The sequence below is a fragment of the Teleopsis dalmanni genome, chromosome 2, assembly GCF_002237135.1.
Source record: "Teleopsis dalmanni isolate 2A chromosome 2, ASM223713v2, whole genome shotgun sequence".
NCBI lineage: Eukaryota > Metazoa > Arthropoda > Insecta > Diptera > Diopsidae > Teleopsis > Teleopsis dalmanni.
Window position 1 is genome coordinate 100,395,787 of NC_051847.1, and position 13,540 is coordinate 100,409,326.

Here is a 13,540-nt window from a genome sequence, read left to right on the forward strand (position 1 = left end):
GATGATTCCAGTAGCGTTCTAATATTCCATGCTCCTTTTCGTGTCCGTGAGTTCATGCCAAAAGTCATCATCAGATTTTCCGGCCGATTTCTTTTTTTTGTAGTGGTTTCGTTAATTGTAGAACTTGAAGTGAGTTGCTGATCGAGCTTCCACACTCGAGTCTGGTATTGGGGATGCCAATTAAAGTCTCCAGACAGGCATAAGTGTCACAGTGACTCTTTGGAAAAGTCTGAGCGCCACCTTTAACATGTATTGAAGTTCCTCCGCCGACATCTCTATTATGTACTACTGTCCAAATGCACAACTCTGCTCACAACCTTGTTCCATCCATGTCCAGTGGTCAGCTCACGAACTGTTTTTTAGCAGTTCATACCACCGTACAATTCCTCCACGATAAATCCACACCTACCGCAATGTGGGCCCTTCAGCTGATATCTCTAGCGAAGAGCTTCAAACTACAACTCTACCATTATTAATTTACCCATATGTTGTCATGCCCCATATGTCATGTCATGCCCCAATACACACATCAATTTAAGCACAATTGATTTTTGGCTCCGTCTCAAAAAAGTGGTCAGGTTTTCTCATCTGAACCCAGACTAGTCCTAACTAAAATCCTTCTTTAATCCTGTCTTGATTTTAAACAATCCCTTCCTCTTTCACAGTTCCTTTATCTAACCACACCCTAATTTATATTTGTTTTTGTAATTTCTTTCATGCTATATACTGTATACATCTCCATCTTTTTGTAAATTTCACAGTATATGAGAACATGTTTATTAAAACACATCACCAAATAATCGCAATTCATTACACATCATTCACTACATTTACGCGAGTCTTGAAATCACTTTTAAAACTGATTTTAAAATGATTTCTAGAGCGTTTACGCACTTTTAAGATAGCTGCCAATCAGTCAGCTGTTAAGCGGTAAAACTATAAATTGTTTTACTTTTATAGCAAAAGAAAGATATGTTATTGTAATCAAAATAACACTCTCACAAAATTAAATATTTGCTAAAGTTTGAAATTAAATCGATTAATTTTTTTTTTGATAGTAGAAAAGAATGGAGAAAATTTCCACAGCATTAATAAATTAATTTATTTTGAATTATATTAAATACATTCTACGGAAAATTACGATCAAAATCTTGTTTTTACAATTGAATCTAAAATTTTATAGAAAAAATATGTACAAATATTGAAATATTAATTAACGCAGAGCGTATTTAAAATTTAATTTACTTATATTATATATTTACACAATTTATATTTATTTATAAATAATTTACTCAATGTCGGTTTTTGGAATGAATATCGATGAATGGAATTGATGGTGTTGCCTGAAAGGTCTAAAAGGGCATATTAACATAATCTCGTTAGCCATCTTTTCAATACGAAATATTACTTTATGGGAGATTAGCGTCTTGTATCATCCCATATGTCTATATTTCAGTTTATATATGTAAATTAAAAACAGTTTATTATTTATTTTAATTATGAGTTCATTTAATATTAACTAAAGAAACATGACATATTCAAAATAAAAAGTTATAAACATACATAAAAGTGTCCTTTGGAAATATTTCTAATAATAATAGTGTTTAATAATACTGAAAGAAATTATTTTTATTTGAAATTGTATTGAAATCATTTAGCATCAATTTCATTAAAACGGTATTTTAGTACGATTTCACTAAAATGTAAATTTATTTCTATCATAAATATATATATGTATATAAAATATTTCGCCATGTTTTGCAAAACATTTTTTTTGTTTTTAAGAATTATTCACAATATCTTTACACAATTATGCTATTGTGAATTATAAACTTTATTTCAACTAGATTTTGTATAAATTTTATCTCAATTCTAGTTTTGGTTGCTGTATAAATAGGGCATTAACATCGTAATATAAAATTATGATTATAAAAAAATATTAAAAGCTGACAATTGCAAGTGAATATAGCCACTGGAGAAGAAACTATGTATACACATTGATTAAAGAGAAAATATCATTGTTTGATCTGCAAACGTTGGTACGTAATTTACTCTTCCGTTGTGTTTCGTCTGCTACTTGTTTAGCTGTTACCGTTTACCTGTTAAAAGTGCTTCGTTCATCATTGTAAGTAAATGTTAAGGGTATGTTCTTGCGCACATGTTATGTGTTGTATATTTGTTATATTGTACCACTATTGACTTGTAGCAATACGTTCTTCTGCATGAAAAATATCTATATGGTGGCAACGCTAATGTGAAAGAGCTAACAAGAGCAAAAAACTTATATTTCGTATTTAGTTGTGCTAAAACGTTTGATCGTTGAAGATGGCGGTAGTACTATTCTGTCGAATTGTTTGGTCATTACGGCGGGAATAGTGGATCGTATTCTTATATATAGCAAAAATGGATAAATAATTTTATATATTTTTACATATGTAAAATGAATCCGTTAACAAAAATGATAATACACAATAAAATAACAAACAATAAAAAATAAAGATAAAAATATTTTTTTAAAGCAAAGAAACAAGTGCCAAAGTGTGGGTAGTTACAGTGGTATGCGTAATATAAAAGTGTATTATTTCTGATATATACATATATTTAAATATTTCTAACCAAATGTGAATAGAAAACCATACTAGCATAAAGAACAATGAATGAGGCTATTAATTTATTTTATTTTAAGTTCGGAAAGTGTTGGTAAAATCAAAAAGTTACGCATCAACTGCATAACTACCGCCGGCAAAACGATTTTATTTGAAAATCTTTTCGCGCTATATCACTTTCTATAACATAACCTATTTATTTATAATTTAGTATTAGTTCGTATCTTAATATTAAAGATTTTACTTGTATTTTAATATGTGTAAAATATTCTATTTTAAAAATAGAAATTCAGAATAAATTCCAATGCTTATGTTATTATTGTGGGTTTCTGATTTCTGGAATGCATTCGTAGTATTAATAATAATATAAACAAAATATTCTATGCTAATTTTGACAATGACAACAGAAACTATTCGGGGTTCTTTTCTTATACATTTCTTAATTAAATAATATAAGAAATAATTTTACTTATTTAATCTAAGGGCAAAATTTGAGATACTATATTTTGCGCATAGCAACATCTTAGTTTCTTGTTGGAACTACTATTTGGAAATCAAAATTTCTAATAATTTCTCCAACAAAACCTGACAATATCTTTGTATATCAAGTAGATTCTATTCATTTTCAATTTTTCATACAAACAAATTTTCTAATGATTAATTATAGTTCAATAACCTCCATTGCAGTAAAACAGAGATAATTTTTTTTTGAAATATAGGCGAAACATTAAATGTTTAAAACGTATTTACCTGTAGTTGCATTTGAAGCTATGTTACGTTAAATAAGCAACCAATAACGCAAATATTCGTTTTAAAAATGTTGACATCATATATCTCAGTTGCAGTAAATTCCATGAAACAAAATATGTATACATAAATTTGAAATCTTCCTCATTTTATTTATGTAAACCTTCATAACATCACTAACCCAACTATAAAACTTGGTGATATATACATCATAAATTGCAACATTCATAATGTTTTGTAAATACATTTATTTTGATGTGTTATTTATAAAATTGAAATAATTTTAGTACTCAAAATATTAAATTCGAAATGAGAATAAAACATAAATACACAGTGTGTACCCTAATATATAAAACACCTTATTGACTCATATCTCTGTTATTTAAACCACATTTTTAAAATATTCCGATTACATGTTATAAGTATTCTGAGATAAGATATAATAAGATAAGATAAGAATTGGTATAATAGAACTAGATCTATATGTGCACATTCTTGTACGCGGAAAAGTTGAACTAAAGTACTTTCCCTTTTTGGCAGTGCACATCACTCTTACATTAAAAAATAGATGTATCAGATTAAATATTTGCTAAATTGAATTTAAAACGAGTTTTGTTCGAAAAGTATATTTTAAAGAAGTTTAAGCTTAAATTCTTTCAAAAACATTGAACTTATAAATATTTTATGCACATAATTTTGATTAGATTTACAGTTTTTAGTCTCGAAAATTAAATCTGTTAGGTATGCTAAGAAGTTTTTAGTCTGGCATATAGATAACGCCTATTAGAAAAAACCAGCTCATAAGATATGTATTTGAATTTTTGACCATATGTAGTAGTTATTGTGAAACAATTTTTAATTTTTAAACAATGGATATAAAAAAAGACTATAGATATATCAAAATAAGAAGAACTTCTTTTGCAAGTGGCTATTACTTTGAGCCGCAAACCATTGATGAATCTGAACACCGTGTATATATGCATGAAGCTGCGATAATAACAAATTTTTTATACAATATATAACTATGGCTGAAATATGGTTCTATTATTGTAGACAGCAACTGGCGAAAGCTAAAAGCGCAACAGCTGACACTAAATGCTATAACATTGGTATTTTGACATGAGTTTAGTATGAAGAAAAATTCTAGCAAAATGTTTGAATCACAGATTAAAGATGTTCTCTTTTATCAAGATTAATGTACATATGTATATTGTAATAAGTCAGTGTTTACAATGGCCAAATAATATGAAATAACGTGGACTGCTCCGCAAAGCGGCGTATTCTCAAGTTGTGGTATATTGGGCGATGTTTGGTACTTGAACGAACTTGACATATGTTAAGGATCTCTAGAAATTATTGCATAACAAACTTGTAGATATGTTAGTAAAGTGTTAGAATATTTATATTAGAGTTATAAAAAAATATAAATATAACGAAAGTTTGGCAGTGTTTTTGGAAGGTATGCCCAAAACTAGCCTATTTATTATATTTCATTCAATTCCGCTACATTTAGAATGTTTTTGAAATATGCAGTTGAAAAGTGGACAAAGGTTATTTATCATATAATTTGTGTCGTGTGATATATATCAGTTTTATTTTATTAATGCTATATTTTTGTTGTTGAATAAAAATGATTTAGAGTTCTAAAGACTTATTTACTTTTTAATAAATACAAACAGTAGTAAAGCCTGTTTACACCAAAAAAAAAAAAAAACGTGAAAAGATATAAACGACATTAAAAGCCATAGTTTTTCCTAAATTTTCCCCGTTATTAGTGCAGAGCACAGAGTTTAGATAAAAATTATATGCGCTTAAACAGATCGATATAGTATTTATATTTTTAACTCAAAAGTTGAATGTAACTATAAAAGTGAAGTATAAAAATTAGTAAAATGTTTTGTTTTTTTTTTGTAAAATATATTTATATAAAGTGTATTCAAGTCTCCTGTTCTTGTCAAAATTGTTAAAAAAACACATAGAAATTAATAAAAATTCCATAAAGGTAAAATGTAAATATAATAATAATTACGATAACTAAATGTAACTGAATTTTTGTTAACAATTAGATTACGTTTAAAATTCATAAATCAATAATAAGAAGTGCAGTATTAAATCGATCGCAGAGGTGCAATAAAATTAAATTGAATACATTAAAAAATGTGTAATTCAAATGACCACCAATTTGGTAACTTCATAAAAAAAAAGAAAATAACAATAATATAAATACAAAAAACGTGTACAAAATACAATTTACACACAATGCCTCACAATAGTCATAGTTCACATTCTCGTCATGGTGGCTCATCCAGTGACGACTTAGGTAGTACAGATGAAGTTAAAGTCTTTAAAGATGAAGGAGATCGTGAAGATGAGAAAATTTCATCGGAAAATCTTTTAGTAGAGGAAAAATCTAGCTTGATTGATTTAACAGAAAGTGAGGTAAGTTAAAAACTTATTAATATCAATTTGTTCTAAATTTTCTATATCAAAAATAATTATCCAGTCAATGAGAATGGTTAAATATTATCAGTCCTGTTTAACGAAAGGAGGGTACTTTTTTCCGATTATATTGTAAACAGTAAGAAATGCTTTAATAAAAATAACTTAATTTGAATATACAGTCAAACTTTCATAACTTGAACTAAATAGAGTGCAACAGAATTTAGGGAGCGTTTATGGAGTTATATACAATTACAAGAAAATCTTCAACTCGAAGTCTTCATGAGTTGAACCTTTTTTTTCAAAATGGTACTTCAATTACTATGCAATTACTATCGTATTGTTTTTAATATCTAAGCATTTTCATAATCTACACACTCTAGTGTGAAAAAGCTATATTAAAACCTTCGCGAATAATTTGCATGAATTCAAACAATTTTCTTAACGTTTATACAATATCAATCAATTAAATTTTGTATTAAAAAAAAACAAATTTTAAAACAAAATACATTTTTGTGAAGTATAGTAAGAGCATATCAAAGTAAACAATACTTTTTAAAAGTAGATGCTTAAAATGACGCCATCTATTGCCAAATACGCAGCCGGTTGAGATAATTCTTAAATGAACTCTTTGAATGAACAGAACTAATTATACCTTGTGACCAAAAAAGAACTTATTCGTTCGTTTTTTGAATTCCCGCGCTTATCTAATCGGTAAATTTTTTTTATTTTCACACTGGCAACACTATTATACACATTCTGTCAAAGTTTAACACATATCGTACGATTAGTTTTTGTTTGGCGATTGTTGTTTTGTTTCTTCTTACAAAGAAGTCGAAAAATTTTCTTGTGGCGATTTTTAGCTGAATTTCATTCAAAAAAAGCGTCGTTGTGATGTGGCCAAAGAGATGATTTCCAATGCAGATAGTGACCCCACATCCATCGAACGCATCATAACTGGTGATGAGACATGGGTCTATGAATTTGACATGCCAATTTGACCACCAAACAACAATCGACCGAATGGTGCTTTGAAGGTGAGTCGAAACCGAAAAGAGAACGCCAAAGTCGGTCCAAAATCAAGGTTATGCTGACTGTTTTCTTCGATATTCGTGGTGAGGTGCACTATGAACTCCTTTCGGACGGTCAAACGGTCAATAAAGAGTATTATTTGGCCATTATGCATCGTTTGCGTGCGGCCATTCGCAAAAAGAGGCCAGATTTATGGAAGGAAAACTCATGGATTTTACACCATAATAACGCACCGACTCACACAGCGTTGGTTGTGTCGCAGTTTTTGGCCAAAAACTCCACCAATATCATCAACCAAGCACCGAACTCTGCAGATATGGCCCCATGCGACTTTTTCCTTTTCCTCCGACTCAAATTGCCATTGCGAGGACCTTAGACGCGTTTTGAGACCATAGAGGTCATAAGGTAAAAATCGCCACACGAAAATTTTTCGACTTCTTTGTATAGACGCCAAACAAAAACTAATCGTACGATATGCGTTAAACTTTGACAGAATGTGTATAATAGTGTTGCCAGCGTGAAAACAAAAAAGATTTATCGATTGGATAAGCGCAGGAATTCAAAAAAAGAACGAATAAATTCGTTTTTGATCACAAGGTATGCCATATGTAAAGTAGAGTATACTCATAAATATTTTAAGCTGATTGGATATGATTATTTCTCATAATTTAGACTGAAAGTTAAAATAATATAGAATTAATTTTGCATTATATTTTAACTGTTGAGACCTTAAAAAATATAATTTTTTTTATTTTCAGGAAAAAAGTAGTAAAATAACGGCTCGGCCAGACCATAGCCCAGTATTTGGTGAGTAGCTTTTGTATTTTGTTTTATTATCACAAACAAATACTATTCAATTGTATGTTGATATTGCTATAGAAAAGATATTATATTTAAACTAACTGGAACTTAAAGTTTATTGAAGTATGATCTCAGTTAAAAAATACTCTTCAAAAACTTCTTAATTAAATGATTTACTTGTTTTAGTGTGTTTTAATTGGCAATGTGAATTATTTTAATTTCTGTATAGAAACTAAAAACAAATTCTACATTGCACTATTCGCATTTTTTGACGAGCACAATTAGAAAGATCATTAAATTGCTTCCTTCCTATATGGATCACGCAGCAATTTAATAAAAGTCATGCTTCTCGTTTTACATACTTGTTTCTTAAATAAAGCTGTGATCATAGATACTAAAAGGTTCTTTAGCTTTAGAAAATTTAGCTTTATCAATTTGAGATTTTTGTTGATAGAGTATCATTAAATATATTAAATTAGTAAAAGTTATTTAAAGATTATAAAAGATAAATAGTGGAAAGTGGGTATTGGGAAATTAAGTCTTCCCATATCAAAGGTCAGGAGCCATACTATCAAGGCAGGCGTTTTTACAATTGATGATATAGGTGAAAATATGAGAACCAAACTGATTTGGGACTAATTTGTCCCAAGGAATTATTTGTTATGTGGCTGTATTCAACCTCAATTGATGCTACAACAATTTTCGCCGCTCGGGGACCTGTTGATAAAGATATTAAACAGAGGCTTGTTGAAAGCCGAACTACAAATACATACGGGTACTAGAAGAATATTTTACATCGATGTGAAAGACTAATAACTCTTAACATTTATGATATGAAGACGTGCTTAAACAAATTAAGAAATTGTTAGATAGAAGCTTGTTGAGAAGTCCAACAAAAATCCATGGAGTCTTATAACATGAGTTTATGAAAGTTTGAATATTAATCTACTACACCTCGCAAAGATGGCGGATTCATATTGGAGCACATTAAGTCTCAAAGGGTTGCCCCATATTTTTATATGTGTTCAGCAGTGTTGTAATCTTTGCTCTAAGAGCAACCCTCGAAAGCATTAAGCATATTGTTCTGTTATTTAAACTGACCACATAAGGCAGTGGCATGCGCGGAGAATGCTGACATGATTTATTCAACGACATCAAGAATTTTGATTTTTCTTAGTTGCAGTGTGAATACAATCTAAAATCAGTAGGCCTTTTATACAATCTAAAATTACTTTTTAATAATATGAATAAAAATCCCATTCTAATTTCTTGTTGTGTCAAATTTGATAATAATATTGTGTATGATGTTCTGAAAAGTACCAATGAGCAATTTTCTTATAATATCACATCTTCAAAAATGAATGCATGTGTATAGGACATATAAACAAATATAGAAGTTTACCAATTTAGAAAAAAATTGTTTTGGGTGTTTACTTTATGTGTAATTTCTATATCTTTTATATTGTATAATATTACAGATGTTTTAAAGATGGAATATAACATTTTTTGGCACATAATTGTTACAAATACAACTACTAAGGTCACTCTTTGAGTAGAATATGTGTTACCTACATTATTTGACTCAAATGTGTATGATAACTTTAGTTAAAATCAACAACAACTGAACAACTGAAACATTTTCAAAACTGTTTTAAATTAAAATAACATGTTTTTGGAGAATTTAGATATTTAGATAAAATTGCATACAGTTGAATTTGATCTTTGGTGTTTAAAATAGCAGTTTAAATATTTTAGTAATACAATCTACTAGTACCCGTTAAGTAGCGTTTGATAATGTTGCGTTGTTACTGTATATATTGTAATAAATTCATTTTTGAAATTTAGAGATACTTTTCTAATGAACATATGAAATGACAAATTAAAATTAAAAAAACAATATGTATACTTATCATTTTCTAGAAATTGCCAAGCTATCGATATTATCGATATTATCAGTTTTTGAGTTAGCTGATGAATTACTTTCAATTACCAAATTACTCCCAACATATATTTGCAAATATTATTATTAAATTATTATGTTTTAATTTACATAAAACATATCTACAGTTTAATTTTTTTTTTATCAATATGATTACTATTATTATTATTATATTTATATGTGTTTAAGATAGGAAATTTATTAACAAGCTGAATAATATGCGTGATGATGTGATAAACGTGTCAAACACGCCAGAATTTTCAGAACTTAACGAAAAATAAAAATTAATAAATAAACAAAAAAATCATTCCTGTTTTTAAGTAGGTAAAAGGGATTGACATGCTTTAAAACTAAATAGCAAAAACAAAAATATTTCGCCTACCTTTACACAAATGCCAAGTTGATTCCTGAAGACACAAAGTATAAACATTATGTATACGAGTCGAGTAACAATATATTCCAAGAGCAAATGTATGTTTGTAGAAGTACTTATGGGCTATACCACACACACATAAGAAACATTACAAAGAGACAAACTACGAACGGATGATGATAATGACGATGCCAAACAACATGTAAAAAGTACTTAAAAAAATAATTCATATGCATGAATGTACACATACACAAATAAAAATCATTTCGAATTACTTGGTAGTTTAACAGGTATGTAGCTGGGAACAAGCGTTAACAAGATGCAAGAAAAACAAAATAAAAATTATAACCAGAAACAGAAAAGAGAAAAAATAAACATGACTAAAATGAGAACTTTGTTTATATGTATGGATTCAAAGAAATAAGAAAACTCCTAAAACACTACCATAACAATCGATTACAGATATATATATTATATATACAAAATATACAGAATGCTTTCAAGAAGAAAAAATGTGAATAAAGAAGAATATAATAAAATCTATATACATATCCATTGGCAATGCATACATATACGTATGTTTAATTAAATAAAATATGTATATTTGAATAGCACATGTGTACCCTTTGTTGATGAGTGTTAAAAGAACCAATGCTAAAAAACTAAATTTTACTTGGAATCATTCCAGCAGGCTTTACTTTAAAAACGTGAACTCATACATATTTATTTTGTCACTGTAAAGCCCTAATTATTCAATGCTATCAACAACGTTTATAATAAATGTTCCCTGTAATAAGTTTTAAAATTTCACCACGGACTAACTGACTATATATTTCAACGATAAATAAATTTTTATAGTAGATAGTTAAAACAGTGCGTTTTAAACAGGTTATTAAGCTGATTATTCCATATTTAAAAAGTAATATATAATATCTTATTAAATTCTTATTAAATATTAGCTGTTAATAGTAACTGCCTACACTGGCAGTTATTATTTTTACAAATCATTATCAATTAAATATTTTTTCGAAATGAGTATTTGTATGTAGATACTTTACTCATCAATGAACTACGAGTGTATTGTTTCTCATTCTTCTTAGAGAATTCGTTATTTTAAATTTCAATGTTTGGCAGCATATTGCGTCAAGTAAACGAAGATAACTGTATATCTTAACTTAAATTGAGATCTAATAATAATAAAATATTTAAACATCCTATATTTATACTGTTTACATCAGTGAAGTATTTCTGTTAAACGGACATCTCTCTTAACTACATATACAGAGTTACTGCTTCCCAGTTTCTTGCAAAGTAAGTTCTTTTACGGACTTCTTATACAATATATGATCAATTAATTGTAGCACTTATATACTTCTTTTGTTTACCAGTGGCTATTTTATTCTTCCTTGGTTCTTACGAATTAAATATGTTATTGATGTTATAATAATTGTCGAAGTATTCTTGATAAGAAGAAAAAATCAACATCGATTTCGATATTTTACAAGAAGCATTTTAGATTATATATGGTGTATGAAACCCGCACAGTTTTTTGTTTTTATTACTCGTATTGACAAGATTACCAATCGCCCAATTGCACTTTAAATTGTAGGACATTTTGATCAGTTGGTAGATTGGCAAATCAAAAGGTGAGATGTGTTTAAATTTTTCAGGCCAGACATAAGTCTCAATCGAGTACTTTGAAGCACTTACTAGGTTGTTTAAACAATTCATAGAATATATTTATTTTGACTTCTCCTATAAGAATCCTATCTCTAAAATTATTTTCTGTAAGTGCTCCAAAATATTTACAATGAACGCATTTTTTGAGGTGCATGAAGAGATGGGTTCATGAAGACGCTAAGCATGGCGAATATGACTAGTATTTGCAATAATGCACTATCTTGACAAATTAAAATTTTATGTTCCTCAAAATACATCTTTTATTTTGTCTTTTGAAAGACCGAAAAGACAGCTCCCAGATTACCAAACATTTTTCGAAAGATTTTTTAATATTGTGATCTTAAATATAGCTGCTAGAGAATTGTCCTGTAAAAGTTATCTGCCAACAAAATTGATACATATATATGTGTCATATCATATCTTAGCTAATACGGTAATCATGATGCAAACAGTTCTTCGGAACCCAAAATTTTAAATAAAATATTTTTTTTGGACGACAATCACAAAGTTCGTATTCAAATCTTTTGCCACCATTTTTAAATTATATAGGATTCTATAAGATTCAGTTTGAATGGTTCACGGATTTTTGTGTTTTTCTTCTAATAACTTATAGAACTCCTTATATATATTGTTTTTAATACATTTAAAAGATTTCAAATAATCTTTTTTAACTTAGTCTGCATTAATACGGTTATATATAAATATTTTTTTGAACTTTACAAAAACTTGCAATGAGAATTTGGTTTGCAACATCTTCTCAAGAAGTTTGGCGTTGCAATTTTCATATTACTAGCCTAGGCGCACACATCATAAAAAAATAATTCTCCTTACAAAGTCAAGATTTTCGCAATTTTCTTTTTAAATAATTATAAATACACATACGTTTTTCTGACTTCAGAGTTTCGTGTTGCTTTTTACATAATTTAAACTGCTTTCTTTTCCCTTGTTATAAGTTGATTTATATTTCCATAAGTACATATCATTCCGATTTCAACCATGTTCTGGGCTATTTTAACATATTGGAAGTTCATATACAGAGTGTTTCGTATAAAATTGTTTAAAATTCATCAGGTTATTTCTTAATCCAAGAAACTAAAAAAATGTTATTGATGAAGGGCGTGGAAATTGTCAAAGGAAACTACCCAAAAACCTATGCAGGCAAAAAATTTTTAATATCTGTAAAAGTAAAATATTATTATATTTTAATACAGAAGTGCCTCAAAATCTTGAATTTATTAAGATTAAAATTTTTGTTCACGGTTTGCACAAACATTATAATAAATTATTTTTTTAATTTTTTAGAGTTTTTAAAATTATAAAAAAAGTAACTCTAGACAGATGGTATGAATGAAAACAATACTCTATTTTAAATTTTTTTTTTTAAATCTTAACTAAATATTAAAAATTTTTTTTATTAACTTTTCATGTCACATTTTGTTTATGAAATGAAGTGTTCTAAAATTTGTACGGAGTAAAACGATTTTCAACACATTTCAAAAATCTAATTTTTGAAACAATTTATATTCAATAAGATTTTAGTTTTACTATTATTATTATTTACTATTATTATTTTACTATTATTTTATTATTACTATGATTATTGTATATTTTTAATATTTTGATTTTAGTTTTCAAATAGAATAGAATAATATATGGAATAATAGAATAGATAATAGAATATAGATATAATAGAATATATAGAATATAGAATAGAATAATGTAAAATATTTTTAAAACACTGAGTTAACTTTGAAATAAATTTGAAATAAAATAAACGAGTTTTGTTAAAAAGCTAATTGTAATTTATAAAAAATCTTAAGCATTTCGAATTGTTTCTTATATACTTTATTGTAAAATGCAAGTATAATATATGCTATAAAAAAAATTATGGTAAATAAATAACATATGTTGCACTAAAAGCAT

General features: G+C 27.8%; 1 protein-coding gene across 5 annotated transcripts in view; it reads left to right on the forward strand.

Moving 5' to 3' along the window:
- The first annotated feature begins 2,229 nt into the window (after nt 1-2,229).
- LOC119684323 (protein pangolin, isoforms A/H/I/S) overlaps nt 2,230-13,540 on the forward strand; it is a 75,538-nt gene continuing 64,227 nt past the window's right edge. For 2 of the 5 annotated variants that reach the window (XM_038098341.1, XM_038098343.1), the window contains exons 1-3: nt 2,286-2,556; nt 5,420-5,792; nt 7,583-7,631. In XM_038098341.1, coding sequence (XP_037954269.1) covers nt 5,613-5,792; nt 7,583-7,631 — 229 coding nt within the window. In that variant the 5' untranslated portion in view covers nt 2,286-2,556; nt 5,420-5,612. Of the gene's footprint in view, nt 2,557-5,284; nt 5,356-5,419; nt 5,793-7,582; nt 7,632-13,540 lie in introns of all 5 variants that reach the window. The other 3 variants (XM_038098342.1, XM_038098345.1, XM_038098344.1) reach the window with 3 other exon arrangements.